Below are 16092 nucleotides of genomic sequence, written 5' to 3'. Positions count from 1 at the left end.
CAATTAATATTCTCATTGCACTTTGCATCCACACAGTCACCAGAATTTGCAATTATATTCATATATATTTGAAAGAATAAGACTTTTAATATGAAATGCTCATACCTCCATTACAAGCTATGGTTACAATTCCCAGTTCACACCAACATTTGCCTCCAGTTAATGTACTCTTACATTCAAAAGTGTAGTGTAATTCATTCAAAAATCTTCCATAAAGTTGACATAATACAGGACCTAGGTTCAGTAAAGCACTACAAAAAGCAATGGCCAGCTTTATATCCACCTATAATTACTCTGAGTTTGAGGCACAGTAACAACCATATGTGTGCTTACCAAGGCTACACATTAGCAAATACGGTGAGAGGTTTTCATTATCTGCTCTGAAGAATGACTGCAAATAAAGGTAGTACTAAGTATTAAACGCAAAACCCACTTTGACAGTTTATGTTTCCTATGCTGGGATTAGATAAATAATTTGCACATTTCTGTGGTACCCTTAATTCCTAGTGGGTGTGCATCAGTAGGTCATTTGTGCCCAACCCATTGCGAATGCAAGAACCAGTGGCTCCGTCCAGCCTACTTCCAACCTTCAAAAGGCTGATAAACACATGTCTCCACTTGATCATGTACAAAACATAATGACCTCTGGTAGTAAGTAATGACAGTAAGAAGAAAATAGATATTCCTGCTTTACTATGTATATGAATTTAACAGATGTTGCTTAATTGTCTGCGGTGGGTTGGCACCCTGCCCAGGATTGGTTCCTGCCTTGTGCCCTGTGTTGGCTGGGATTGGCTCCGGCAGACCCCCGTGACCCTGTATTCGGATTCAGCGGGTTAAGATAATGGATGGATGGATGCTTAATTGTACACACTATACAACTTATATACTAGTTACAAAACTGACTAAATCATAGTTTTGTAATTAGTTACTTGTCGGGAAGACCACCTCATTTGTATGTTCTACTATCTCACAGATCCTCCACCGTGGGTTTAATTCAGCACCCAATCTACATGTACGCCCTTAGTTATGTTACCCAGTAACTCTTCATTGGCCCATTTTGGGTAAAGGCGTGGGTTGTTGTGTGCTTGACTAGCTCTAGGAATGGATTGTTTCCTCATCTTTTGATGGTCACTACCTTGAGCCATATGATGCCAACTGCAGCTCTTAATCCTTGAGCTGGATTAAGCTGAAGCATAAATTATTCAGATTTCTTTCTGAGTTGTAAAACAACATTTCAATAACTGAAAATTTAAAGACTGCCGAATGCAACTGTGGGAAATTCATAATATGGTACATGGAGGCCCCTTTTGTCTAAGCAGCACTTTAAATTATGTCAAAACTCCATTCACATCTTTATATTCAAATTTCAAACTATAACTTTTTAAAATATGAACACTTGCTGTACAATCATTAAACCCAGGTGTTGCAGGTAAATTAATATGATGATCCAGGTTAAACTGAGCTCTTAAATAGATTACAAAATGTCACTGGATTGAATAACATAGGGATGCCACTCAAAACTCACTTTAGTATTATAGTGATAGTCTACACTTAGGTGGATTTAGAATGTATTGTAATATTATTTAAATAAGTATTATAGTGATAGTCTACACTTAGGTGGATTTAGAATGTATTGTAATATTATTTAAATTGTTATCTATTACTTTTTATCCATACATTCTCTTCTTTGTAAAGAATCTTGTAACAGTTTTCTGCCAAGAGCCCTGAATAAAAAGTTGAACTGATGAGTACCTTAAGTGAGAAAGTCATTGGTTTTTCTAATAACTTTATTCCAGGTGTTGCCAACTCTGGTCCTGGAATACCACCGTGGCTGCAGGTTTTTATTCTAACCCCTTAATCAATGAATGCCCTGCTTGTGCCGCTAATTAACTTCTTGTGAATTCAAGATTCAAGAGTATTTATTGTCATTTCATCCATATACAGTAGTGCAGCATACAGTGAAATGAAACAACGTTCCTCCAGGACCATGGTGCTACACAGAACACAGGACAACGAAGAATCCACAACACATAGCATAAAGACACGTAATATATAACAAGGTGCATATATAACAAGGTGCATGAGAGACAAATGTGCAAACATGTGCAACATTGCAGAGCAGAACACATATATCAGATATCAGATCGGTCCATGAGTGTTCAGGAATCTGACTGCTTGGGGGAAAAAACTGTTACACATTCTGGTGGTAAGGGCCCGAATGCTTACCTTTTCCCAATGGCAGAAGTGTAAACAGTGAGTGTGCAGGGTGTGTTAGGTCATTCACAATGCTGGTGGCTTTGCAGATGCAGCGTTTGGTGTAAACGTCCATGATGGAAGGATGAGAGACACAGATGATCTTCTCAGCTGTCTTCACCATCTGTTGTAGGGCTTTACAATCCCTGACCATGCAATTTCCAAATCAGACAGTGATGCAGTTGCTCAGGATGCTCTCTATGGTTCCTCTGTAGAATGTTGTTAGAATAGCTAGTGGAAGATGGGCTTTTCTCAACCTACGCAGGGAGTAGAGCCGCTGCTGGGCTTTCTTGGCTAAAGAGCTGGTGTTGTAGGACCAGGTGTGGTTCTCTGTCAGGCGGACACTCAGGAATTTGGTGCTATTGACGATCTCCGCAGTTGAGCCATCAATGTTCAGAGGCAGATGGTCACTCTTAGTCTTCCTAAAGTCAACAATCATCTCCTTTGTTTTGTCTACATTTAGAGACAGGTTATTGGCTTTACATCAGTCCATTAACCACTGCACCTCCTCTCTGTATGCCAACTTATTGTTGTTGCCGATGAGACCTACCACAGTTTTGTCATCTGCTAATTTTATGATGTGATTAGAGAATTCATTTTAGTTGAATTTTTTTTTTTTAAGATTTGTTCCCCTCAATTTCATCATTCCTCTGAATTTCTTCATTCCCTTTTCCTTAAATTGCACCCAAACAGAAATAAAATGTGAAGTGAATGAGCTAAGAGAAGATCAACTAAGTCAGGGCCTCAAACTCCAACCAACTTCACTCCAACCAGCTGCTTAATTAGGCACCAATTGTTGTTGTTAATTAAAATCGTTCTTTAATTCCGTGGGTTGTTGCTGCTCTTGTGGTACATCAGCAGACATTTCCAAAATTGTTGATTTTCTCTTTCTAAGAGGTCTGCTAAAATGTTTTGGGGACCTGAGCAGATCAACATTCCTGAGACCTTCATCTTTCTTTATTTTCGGATATTGTATGATGGGCACCAGTTGTTTTGGCTCATTTTGTATCTCATTATTTTTGGGTGCTAATTAAGGGAAAAGATAAAGTTAAGGGGTCTGAGTCTTTAGGAGCAAGTCAAATAAAATTACTTCAAAAGAAGTTAATTAGCAGCAAAAACAGGTTACTCATTAAGAAAAGTGCTAGAATGAAAACCTGCAGTGGTCATCCAGGCCTGAAGTTGGCAACCCCTGCTTTATTCGATTTAGGACTGGAGGGTGTTGGAACTTTTACAAATAGCTCTGGCTGCAAAGCAACAACCAGTCCTGGATAGGATACCACTCACTTTAACTGAGTGAAATTAGACTTGCCAGCTAACCTACTCTATATGTCTTTCACATTGGTGAATTGCAGAAGAAAAAAGTAAAACACAAACTTAATGCAAAACTTTTGTTTGATTCATACATTATGCCTTAGACTCCTTGCAGCTGACAAATTTCACACATGAAAGAGACATTAAATAATTATAAATATTTAAAATATTTAAAACAAACAACAATCCTAAAGGAAAATGTATCATTCCAACCCTGCACTACTGCCATGATTTCCAGAGTCAGTCTGTCATATTCAAAGCGGCTTAGTCCTGAACATGGGCGCGGGGGTCTGCTGGCTTTTCCATGAGGAAAAACATGCCACTACTTACATTGTATAAAAAGTAGTAGTTACGCTAAGAAAAAACAGTAAGGATGAATGTGTTTAGTTGTGTTGTCTCTATGTGAGGGCCTTTATGGGTGTTGCTAACTGTGCCCTGCAGTGGACTGTGATGCCCCGTGCTTGCCACAAACATCCCAATGGCTCCTACAAAGGGCATATGCACGACCTATTACAAGGACTGACTCTCTGTGTGGGGCGGCTTGCTGCCTTCCCTTCGGTGCTACAAAGATAGGCTCCGGCTTTTTAGCACAATGCATCGGACTAAGCAGGTCCCGAAAAGAGATGAACCAACAAAAGGCAAGGTTTAAACTGCGCGGAACCTTTAATTTATTCGCAGTGATGTACTTTTAGTAAAGACTTAAGCAACCTGTCGCTTCAGATGAAACGTAAGCAGAATGGTTTGAGTAGTGCAAGGCAGGTGAGGTGGGGGATGAGATGTGTCCCCGGTGTCCTTATCTGAGTGGAGATAATTTTATGGCGAAGAACGATTTACGGACATCAAAGTAGACGTTAGCTTTTCGGTGAACATGTTAAAGTAATAAACAACGTGCGTGCTGTTTAGAAATCGCAGTAACAACTGAGGCGACAGTAAAGCAGCAGCATGTCAACATTCGGGCCTTTCTTGCACGTGCCATGGCATGCCTTTAAAGCGAAAAGTCAAGACACGCATGTACAATTCTTCGTCATCCTAAAAGTGAAAATAAGTCTAGAACTTACCTGAATATTCTAAATGTTTTTAATTATCCCTTTGTTTCAGAGCCACCGGGTTCTTTCAAGTACACCGCCATATACGAAATATCCAGGCATTAGCTGTTGAATTCAGAGATCGTCAATAACATCAGTGAAAGAATCGATACCAGAGTAATCGATCAGAAACGAGAAATGAGAAGTAACACGGAATGTAACGCATCATATAACATACAAAGTATTATCTTGTTACATTTTTCTCTTTTTAACGTATAATGCTTATTTATTAAATTATTTACATTTGTTATTCACTAAGACGCGTTCAAGGCTCTGCGCTGAAACATCCTGTATATAACTATTTTGGTTATTTAGTATTTATAACGTATTTTTGTAGCCATAGCAAAATAAGCAAAATAAATGAATATGAGCATGTGTGCTTGCACTATAATATCAGAATAAACTCGGGAATATCATGTGTGCCTTACATCCATTAATATATCAGAGTGCTATTTTCTACGTATTTTTTAAATACAAATGTTAATGTGATTATAAGCTATGGAGCCCTTTTTTTGCTATAAGCAGTTTAAACAATTCTGCCAACCCATTTATGATTTACAAAAGTATATACTGTATTGTTAATCTTGAGAATCTCTGCACGGTATAACTACTGGCCCACACGCATCAAATTGCTTCCTTATTTACATTAATTTACAAATGTCAAAATAATGAATTATGTCAAAATATCAATGGTAAGCAAAATTCGAATGTAGGAACAAATTATCTAAATATCCGTTCTTTTTTATTGGCAATAAATCATGAAGAAAACATTTTTTCAAACATGTATTGTTTCGGCATGTGAGAAATATTTCAAAATGTATACTTTTACAACTTTTAATTAAAAAAAATCTATAAATTACGCTACTAACAGAAAACAACTTTCCTAACAGATATTAACTAACAAACTTTGATATATTACCCTGGGGAGAATGTTAAGCATAATGATTTATTTCTGGAACCACATGCAAATTAAATTTAATTATAATAGACATGTCTATCAAATTTCAAAAATATTTTTAAAATTAAATAAGTCTGTTTATGGATTAAGACACCTGTCAATATAGCGGGTTTGCTTTCTATTTTTCAGTGATTTGCGTCTATATGTAATATCACATAATTTCATCTGCAGCCTATCTTAATGGAAATGTGATTTGAAAGGTAAGTATAAAGTAGAATATGTATACAAATAAATAAAACGTATATAATAAAAAGGCTGTCTAGTGCAAAAAATATTTTCTTCAAAAGAAAATGGAATTGTTACATAAACAATTTAGGCAACCCTTAATGTTGTAGTATATATATATATATATGTTTTTTCTGTGAAATTCATTTACTGTATATTGAAGTATGACTTGAACGCAAACAAGCATCAGTACAGTTCTTAAGTTTGAAAAATACAAAATAGATAGGTTTCAGTGTATATTCCTATTTGCTTGTGTTGCCTGGTAAAATAACATTTTACCCCTTTTTTATTCAGTTGAATTACAGTCGAGCGTTATTAATCTATAAGGAATTTCCATTAAACTGATCTAATTTAGCAGGTCGCTTGATAAAATACTAATTGAACGTACCACCAATTAAAGCATTTTAATCTCCTGAAACAATAATGAAGACAATACTGAAATATTTCAAGACATTATTCAGATAAAAATATAACGTGATAAAAATATAATTACTGATCATGAGGTATGACACTGAAATAGTCAAAATTTATTGTTAAGCGATTAATCATAAACTGGACGAAACTTCATTTTCTGTAAACAGTTTATTCTTTTTTAATTCGAAACAGAAGCTATACATTTAGGTAGTCGTCTTAATTGGTATTCACTTAGAATAGTGTACATAATTCTGTTTAATGTAAAATGAATACAACAAGAAAAAAATCAATAGAGATTACAGAAGGTGATAAACGATATAAATATTTTATCAGATGAAGTGTTGGAAACCTGATTTCCCAGACTACATCATCTCTCTTCTATGAAAACAATCCACTTTCCAATTTACGACAAAGTTCAATAATGACATTTGCTTCAAATATATATATTTAAATTTCACGTTATTGTACACCTAATAACGTCATAAATTTGAAAAGTAAGCAAAAATATTTATAGTAACTTTATCTTTCAGAAATCTCATTACGGAATAGAGAATAAAATAATGCATCCAATAAACGAAACCAATATCTTAAACACGTCTCAGCTATCAATACCCACTTCTTTCACATATTTAAGTGTGTTTTGTATAAAAAGAGCTTTGTATTTTCTGAATGATAAGTTTTCTCACTCATAATTAAACCAATTTTAAAATTGTATTAAATATGCACCTTATAATTTTGAGGGTTTTTTGTATTATTATATTGTATTATGAATTATTGTATTAGCAGTAAATGTAAAGAAAATAATTAAAGATACAGTAATATTGCTAATGAAAGCTATTATCAGAATTGTTTTTTTCTTATAGGCTATAGACATAACATCAACTTGTATAAGCATTGTTAACATACACCTCCAAAAATATTTAAAAATAACACTGCATTATACACAGACTGTAGATATTTTACATGCGTGACGCCTCAATGAATTCCTCGTAATAAAATAGAAATGACCGAAATCCGTTGCGTGTTCGTGTGAACGTTAAGCTTATTCAGACTGCCTTTTGCAATACAACTGATGTTTTCTTTCTTTTTTTCTTTCTTTCTTTCTTTCTTTCTTTTTCTTTCTTTCTTTCTTTCTTTACCTGTGTGATTACCACTGGTGGCTCTTCCTAGATCTGATATTTAGAGGAGGTTTCACTCCATGTGCTGCCTTGCTTGTCATTTTCGTTTTAGCCACACCCCTGCAGATCGAGCCCTTCTCCCCTGTGCTTAAAAACTAACTCGGGACAATAGCACTGAATCTACGCTTAATTAAATTAATTAGTGGCTCTTGTCAATCCTGGATTAATGACCAATAGCAACGTGGTAAAGATGATAGGAAGCCTGAAGGGGCTGATGTGTGTGTGTTTGTGTATGTGTATGTGTGTGAGTGTTTTCTGACAGTGCGCGGAAGAAAGAGGGGGCTCATCCAGATTTCCTAAGGGGAGGTAATTTGCACGGATCAAGGGGCAGGCATTGCAAAGTATAAATAGTGTGACTTCAATAGCACATCATCAGCAGGTCTGAACTCTGTAGCAAGAAGAATTGGCCGAGATCTATTCATTTAAGTCGAGATCTAGAGTTGGCAAACATCACCCTGCATTTAGGTCGAGAGAGCGAGGGGGGGAAAAGCACTATTGATGTGTTATTGGTGGCTGTTGTGGAACTGAGAGAGCGAGCGAGAAGGGAAATTTTTAAGCAGCGATGGAAGAACTTACCGCCTTTGTGTCCAAATCTTTTGATCAGAAAGTGAAGGAAAAGAAGGAGATAATCACGTACAGGGAGGTTCTGGAGAGTGGACCAGTGAGAGTGAGGGATCCGAGCGCCAGTGAACCCAGTCGGGAAGAAGTGAACGCATTCACCCGTGGAAGCGCACGATCGCCAAGCAGGGAGACGGACATCCTTGGGCCAGAGAGGACCAGGGACGCGGGCAGTCCGAAACTCATTGATGGTAACCGGCTGAGTACACGTTTTTCTGCTAAAACGACAGAAACCGCAAGCATTCAAACAAACAAACAACCTTGCAACTTGTCAGGGGAATGGCAGCATTGAGTTACGTATAACTGAGCTGGGATGAGGTATAAGTGAGTAAACCAACAAGAAATTCAACTGTGTAACAAGTAAATCTGCATAGCTTTCTCTGCCTAGTTAACATATTATTTTTCGATAAAGTAAGACTAAAATAATACTACTCTTGAGTTTACCTGCTGTGACTATTTCACATATTTTTTCTTTTTGCTATAAATGTCAAGTTATACTATACAGCCAGCTGTTAATTTTACAGTTAAGTCATATAATTAGCGCGTGCGCCCGTGCCACCTCGTAAAAAAGCTGCTAAATTCATTCAAGCGTATATATGCTTGATTTGTTAGATATAAAAGAGTGATTTTTAGAATAAAACGTAGAATGATGAAATTATTCTCAGTCAAAACAGAAAATCGATGCAGTAGCTTAATGGGATAATATTAAAATGGTTTCCGATGCGTTATCAGATTATTTTAAATATGAATATCAGAATTATGTATTTTTTTGCAAATCTACGTATAGTGTTTGTCAAGTATTTTTAGTTTTATTAAGACCAACCTTTAGGCATCGTGATAACAACACAAATATTTTATGTAAACATTTAAATAAATAAGAATGCTTTAAATTCGTTAACAGCGGAGAAACATTATTTTTTACCAGGGATCACTAACAGAGTTACTGGATCATATGTATAGATTCAGGTAATGCATAAACAGCAACAAAGAAGCAAATACAAATACTGTTAAACTGCACTTAATTTGCATTGTCGTATTTCTGATATACTTGTTCTATTGAAGAGACATCTGGCACCTTGGGAAAATAAATTCCTTTCGTAAAATGTACTGCACTTTTAGGAAAAAAAATCTTACAGTAAATGTCTGAATGAAAAAAGAAAATCCTAGCCCTATAATTTATATTATAACTGATAACCGAAGCATGCTGTTGATACAGAGATCGCGGAAGTTATCTTTCGAAGTTGTCCACAGTATGGACAGTTTTAAACGAATCAGATATAATGCAGTTAGTGTTTACTTTGGTATTTTGATCGTTCTTTTCATATTTACATTGGACCAAGGGGAAGCGTCTCAGATGGATTACATTTGCTGTCTTTTAAACCCGAAAACCAATAAAGCACAGGCCTAGTATCTGAGCCACGTTTCATGAGCAATCGAAGCTTTACTTTTGCATATGTTTTTTTTTCTTTTACTGATTATCATAGTATTGCCGAACAATGAAACAGAAATATGAAAAATTTAAAAATGAAATATGCATATTTCTACACTATTTCTTGTGATTGTTTTTAAAATCCAAGGTTATTGTTGTTACCCATATTTAATGTCTGCATAAAACAAATCATTATTGGTTATATGTAATATGCTTATTTAGTTAATTAAGAAAAGAAAGTGTTATTAATCTGGTGCAAGACTTGTCACGTATTATGTGTAGAATGTATACTGCAATAGTTAAAATATGACTATTAATGGAAGCACCATAACACAATATTGCAATTTAAATCTGCATTTGTCTTGTGCTAAGTGCAGGTAATGTAGTCCGAATTAACACTGAACGATCTACGCCCTTGCCTTTGATGCCCAGAGACATCAATCAAAATATGTGTTCTGAAGCATATTTTGTAAAGTAGTCACGCAGAATTATTCCTGTCATCATCTGAATATATCAAACTGTAAAGGTTTATCAAGTAGAATAGAAGCTTTTATTATGCGCCAAATGTAGCTTAAAAAAGAAACAATACCTCACAGCCGCTATCAGAGGTCCAATGGTGTAACAGGCGCATACATATTTATAAGGATTTAATTATTTAAAACCTAATCGGTATACAAATGTGGGGTTGTGTTTAAGGCAAATCTTCAGCTGTTTCTATAAAGTGAGCATCCCCATGTGTTTGCTTATTTAATCCTCTATCAGTCCTAATGGTGTAGTTTTTGTTTTACAAGGTGCCACGGATATGAAGGAAAGAAAAGAAGACTCAAAACCAATGGAAGACGAGACACAGACCAAAATAAAGCAGAGAAGAAGTCGGACAAACTTTACTTTGGAGCAACTGAACGAATTAGAGAGACTTTTCGATGAAACACACTATCCAGATGCCTTTATGAGAGAAGAGCTAAGCCAACGGTTAGGTCTGTCTGAAGCAAGGGTCCAGGTAAGATCAGTTAATTAATTGACACCTGTGCTTTTTTTGAAAGAAAAATACAAAAGTAAAAATGTACGCACGGTACACCTAATGCTTTGTGTGAAGTGTACAGCTTTCACTCTTCTGTTAGGGTCTATACTTGAATTATTTATTACACAAAGCAAATAAAGTGTTCGAGTTCTATCTCTCTGACAGTTGCATCCTCCATGTGCACATACGCAGATTTGGCAATAGTGTGTGTGAATGAATTATGTGTATTTATGCTCTGGCTACCAAAATTATATTTTTGCATTTTTGTTTTTTGAATGTCTAAATGTTTTTTAACCTTTTTTTATAAAGCGTGCAAACATGAATCAAAAACGAAAGTTACCGTGCTTATCTCAAAGTGAATTGAAAGGACTCGAGTCTGGTGCAATATACTAAAAGCGCCGGCGAGCATCAGGGTGGGGAGTAAGGGGAGGGATGCATGCTTGGATGCTGTTCAATAATTTATTAGACATTTTCGTACACCAGTTAATTCACGCATCTTCTTAGTATTTCTTAAAATATTATAGTCGATACACTTACAATAAAATGAGAAATAATTTTCACTTAATTTCAAATATTTACATTTTAATGACTGAACCATATTTACTCTTTAATTCTTTATTTATAATTCACATGTTACATCCCTTTAGGACTGTTTTTTAATCAAATAATTTTTTCTGATCAAAGCAACCGTAATTCGGTTAATGCAGGAGCGTATAGTCGAAGGCCACCTGCATCACAGAAACTGAATCAATACAAGTCAGAATTCCTTTGAAAGAGTCTGAATGGGACTAAAGCGTGTTTCAAACTTTCTTTTATCCCCAATGACAGAAAGAAATATGAAAAGTATAATGCAAAAGTTGGGGAAAGTCTCGCCTTTTAAAAAGTGGATACAATCTGACTTAAATTTAACCATCAGTTTTTTTTTTCAGTTTTACTAAAGATAAATTAAATAAATTGTGTCTTTATTTAAATAATGCATTGTTAATTTGTGTCTGTGATATTATGTCAACTGTTCCTCTTGTTACACCCTTCAAGCAGACAGTGGTTATTAGGAATCAATCCCTTAGAAATCAATCCCTTTAAGTGTTTTATTCTGACATTCAGTTCTGACAAGAAAATGAAAGTCTGTTTATATAAAAGCATTTCTTAAATAAAATACTTTTTTTCTTTATGTGGTATGTAAACAAAATATTATAATGTATTTTATCTTTCCCACATGGTTATGTTATAGTTAAATATGATTTAAGGGGATATGTTTAGAGCCGAGTTACAATTTTTCCAAGAATACATTATGATGAACATTAGCTAAAACAAAAAATAAATAAAAAAATTAAATCGTCTTACAACTTAAAGGGATTGAATCCTCTAATGTGCGACGGGAACCTTTCAAAGCAGTCAAGAGGACGAACAAAAAGAGTTTAAATCGAAAAAGATCATTTGGTTTTGATATGACAATTTGCTTATGCTGCATTGCTTATCCACACGAGTAATTTTAAAAACCGATTTACAAACATTATAATGTTGCCTTTTGTATAATTGTATAATTTTGAAGTAAATGTCTTTACTCACAAGTGTGAACAGCAAAGAAAGGAGTTCGCATGGATAATCTGATACATACTTTTAAAAAATAGCGTATTTTAGCTGTACCTATTTTCGATGTTATAGTGCTATTTTAGAAATAATAAACTATTCTTCATTTCCAAAATCCTCTTAATAATCCCATTTACAACAGTACATTTTTGTTTTGTAATTCATCCATCGTTTTCATAAGGATCGGTTTCAGATTACCATAACGAAGCGGTTAATCAGCTTTTGCCTGCTATGCTAACAAAAATAGCTGCAATGAGGAATTATCTGAGACATAACTATTATCAGAAAATTCTTTTCTACGATCCTTGTTATGACTCTAATTAAACTAAACTGCGGGGCATTAAACGCTTCACTAATGTCTCTTTCTAGATGATAAAGCTAATTAATTTTACAGGGTATTATTCAGCATCATTTTCTTAGATCCCGTTGCTCAGATGTCCAAAACTATTTTGTCATGCCGGTGTTGTATATCAGGAACAACTGTGATGCATATAAAAAAATATAGCCAACATGGACAAAACATTTGTTTTGTTCAGTTGTGTCGATCACACTGCTTAGATATTATAATCTATTGAAGTTGCGATCCTTTGGCCTCGACTATACTTTTATTTATTTATATATATATATATATATATATATATATATATATATATATATATATATATATATATATATATATATATATATATATCTTGAAATGTATAATTAATGCAAGAGATTAACATCATTAATATTTCAAAAGAGCTTTTTTCTGCTCAATGTTATATATGAAGAGTAAACGCACTTTGCACATGTAGCTGTCAATCAATTTGTTTCCCTTCTTCTTCAAGGTCTGGTTTCAGAACAGGAGAGCAAAATGCAGAAAACAAGAAAACCAGCTTCATAAAGGTATGTTTATGTTCTATATGACTTAAATTGAAATCAATGGTTAAACCTCGCTCGCCGAATATCAGAAATCGGTTTATATACAAGCTAAAATTTGTATGACAATTAATCTGAATTTGTATGAAAAGGTCAGTAATGTACGTATATGCATTTATTAAAAATTATTTGTCAAGGAAAGCCGTTTCTTGATATTACTTTACAATTTCAGGCGTCCTCATTGGAGCTGCCAGTCAATTTGAAGCGTGCAGAGTAGCCCCATATGTCAATGTTGGAGCATTAAGGATGCCATTTCAGCAGGCAAGTATTACCATCTGAACAATTTTCTACATGTTTTGCCATACGCAATGCAGATCATGATTAAAACGCATAGATGTAATTTTAAAGTATTTTTTGAGTTTCCAGTGTCGGTTTATTTAGGTGATTATTTGCAGATGGTTGTTCATAGTTTAAAGTTTCTGAACAATTATTTATATGTGCACATACATATAGTGAAACGCTGGTGTCGAGTATTAATCACTACTAAAATCCAGCAACTTTAGCATTTAAGATTGCGTTTTAAACAATTTCCACTGATATAATTAAGATAAACGACATCAAAGGAAAGTGTAAAAAAATTGAGGCAAAATGAATACAGCTTGCCAATATGCTCTAAACAGAACTTCGCCAGATGTCGTGTTTGTTGGTATGGTGTGCTCTTATTGGCTTTCTCAATGAGTATTGACTAAAAAACCCGAAAACTCATTTTCCTGTCGAAAAGATACAATAGCCACTTCGTGAGCAAAACCTTCGGATCGGAAACTTCTATTTTTGGATAAATCTAAAAGCCCGCATTCAGAGTCAATGAAATGTAAACACCGTGGTTTAACACAAACAAAGAGCGCTTGTAATAATAAAACTAATAAAAAAATCCGCCATGAATTGTCAGTTATATAATGTTTCAAGTGATCTTTAAATATTTGTGCATTTTGTATTGCATGGATTGAGGTTGTATCTTAGTCGTGGTGAAATCAGTGTAGCTTTACTAATTATAGAAGTTAAACGTTTATTGCTTTCGGGAGTATTGGTATTTACTGTACAATTTTTGAACAAAGTGTCACCTCAAATGCTGCTCTCTTTTCCTGTATTCTTTCTTCAAGCAGCCTTTCAGGTGTTAATGCTATTTTCCCCTTTCTTCCTCCCTTTTGCGTGTGTCTTTAGGATAGTCATTGCAACGTGCCGCCCTTGTCCTTTCAGGTTCAGGCGCAGCTGCAGCTGGACAGCGCCGTGGCTCACGCCCACCATCACCTGCACTCGCACCTCGCTGCTCACGCCCCCTACATGATGTTCCCAGCGCCACCATTTGGTTTGCCACTGGCTACGCTGGCTGCCGAATCCGCGTCTGCTGCATCTGTAGTGGCGGCTGCTGCCGCCGCCAAGAACACCAACAAGAACTCCAGCATCGCAGATCTGAGACTGAAGGCCAAAAAACACGCGGCCGCTCTGGGACTGTGACAATCGAAGAGACATTCAAATGAATGCCGTTCAGTTTCAATGGAGGCTAAAAATTGATGGGCCCCCAAACCACTTTATTTATGTTTTTAATGATGAAGGACAGAAGAAGAACTCTTTTAAAATGGAAACAAGTATTGTATAAGCTATTTATTTAAAGGGGAGTGATTTCAACTGGAGTTTGGAGCAAGCAAAAAAAAAGTTATATTTATATGAACGTTGTTACTTGTCATCTGTCAAGCTGATGAGGAGAAGATGCACTAAACGCATTGAAAACAAGAAGTTTATAAAAAAAAGTATACTGAAAATAAAAGCTGCGCAGCTGGAACGTTCGGGCTTTTGTTTAATAAGCTGAACAATTCTGCGAAGTTTAACTTTATTATTTGAAATAAACAAAGAGGCTGGTCTTCTTTCACATTCAGACATTCATTTAAAGTTTTTTTCCACAGGGGAAAAACTGTGCAGTTGTGAAGAAAAAGACTAAATGTTGGAAATTTTTTTATTATTATTAATATTATTATTATTATTGTTATTCTCCTGAAGAGAGTTGATACTCGACTCAAAGAACAGTATTTGCATGTCCTTTTGTTCATCAATGACATCACTTGAACCAGTTGCACTTCACGTACATTTTAGTGGGCAAGAGTTTCAGAAATAATATTTTTCATGATTTTTCTTTTTTAATAAATATTCTGCTCTCACTTAAACTGGGAGATAATGTACTGTTTTATGTCTTATTCTGAAACAAAAACCAGACATATATGCAGACTTTTACCAGTGTTGATTGTGTGGATTTTTACCATTCAGATGTGTACGATGTATTTCCTCAGTCATAATCTTAAACTCTGAAAAAGGTACAACCCTTGTAAAATACGTTGATATGCAGAAAACAAAATTTATTTTGGCTATGTGGTTTATTACATTTCCAAATCTTAACGTGACTTAATAGAATTACGTTTACTTTACTGTGACATTGGTGTTTTTTATTTTTAATTTCCTAGTCCAATTCCACAAGGATCCACATTATTATAACAAGTGTAATCTTAAAGTTTCAAGTGATCAGCAACTCCGAACAACATCAGCTCCTGAAATAAACAAACTTTAGCAAATGAGCTGTGTTGCTCTCTATAGATTTCCTTTACAAATGCCCCAATATTTGTATGTTATTTAATGATGCAAAACACCTGCTGTTGTTGGCTTTTGCATTTTGATGTCAATACAGTATCTATTTTGTTTCAGTGAGTTTGAGTCAAATCAGTTTTTAAATCTTTTTTTTCCATGTTATGCATTCAAACCATGAGGTCACTTGGCGATGTTCAGCACTTTAAAAATTCGGAGTGAAGAGGATAACCGAGCATATCTAAATGGCAGAAGTGATGGTATACCATGGAGGTTCTTATTTCTCGCGTTCCTGTCAATTCATAATTAAACAGGCATTCTGGCCAAAAGCACCCACTGAGTGGTTTTATTTTAATTGACTCTGCCTTTGCGGGGAGGTCGTGTCCTACTAAGCTACTCTTGACAAAAGTTTAGCCCTTTTATCAGCTCCATTCGTTGTGAAAGAGTTCTGATTGCTGTTATTACTGCATAATTATTAATATATTCCTACAAAGATCAATTAGTAATAAGGTTCT

At 35.1% G+C, this 16092-nt stretch overlaps 2 protein-coding genes across 4 annotated transcripts in view; one reads left to right on the top strand and one right to left on the bottom strand.

Moving 5' to 3' along the window:
- The window catches only part of rsrc1 (arginine/serine-rich coiled-coil 1), a 474039-nt gene extending 469298 nt beyond the window's left edge, over window positions 1–4741 (bottom strand). The window contains exon 1 of the mRNA XM_039756272.1: window positions 4626–4741. The gene's annotated coding sequence lies outside the window, so the exon portion shown is untranslated. The remainder of the gene's footprint in view (window positions 1–4625) is intronic.
- shox2 (short stature homeobox 2) lies at window positions 4113–15423 on the top strand. Of its 3 annotated transcripts, none has more exons than XM_039756302.1 (5): window positions 4113–4205; window positions 10266–10474; window positions 12916–12973; window positions 13179–13267; window positions 14168–15423. In XM_039756302.1, exons 1-5 carry the CDS (start codon window positions 4160–4162, stop codon window positions 14459–14461), a joined length of 696 nt encoding a protein of 231 aa, XP_039612236.1. In that variant the 5' UTR covers window positions 4113–4159; the 3' UTR covers window positions 14462–15423. The 3 variants fall into 3 exon arrangements, with proteins under 3 accessions (XP_039612236.1, XP_039612229.1, XP_039612220.1); XM_039756295.1 differs by lacking the exon at window positions 4113–4205 and adding an exon at window positions 7741–8236 and having other exon boundaries at window positions 14204–15423; XM_039756286.1 differs by lacking the exon at window positions 4113–4205 and adding an exon at window positions 7743–8236.
- The last annotated feature ends 669 nt before the right edge of the window (window positions 15424–16092 follow it).

Source organism: Polypterus senegalus, chromosome 1 (assembly GCF_016835505.1).
Source record: "Polypterus senegalus isolate Bchr_013 chromosome 1, ASM1683550v1, whole genome shotgun sequence".
NCBI classification, from domain to species: domain Eukaryota; kingdom Metazoa; phylum Chordata; class Cladistia; order Polypteriformes; family Polypteridae; genus Polypterus; species Polypterus senegalus.
The sequence above is the reverse complement of the archived record's forward strand: the minus strand, read 5'-3'. Positions and strand labels throughout refer to the sequence as shown.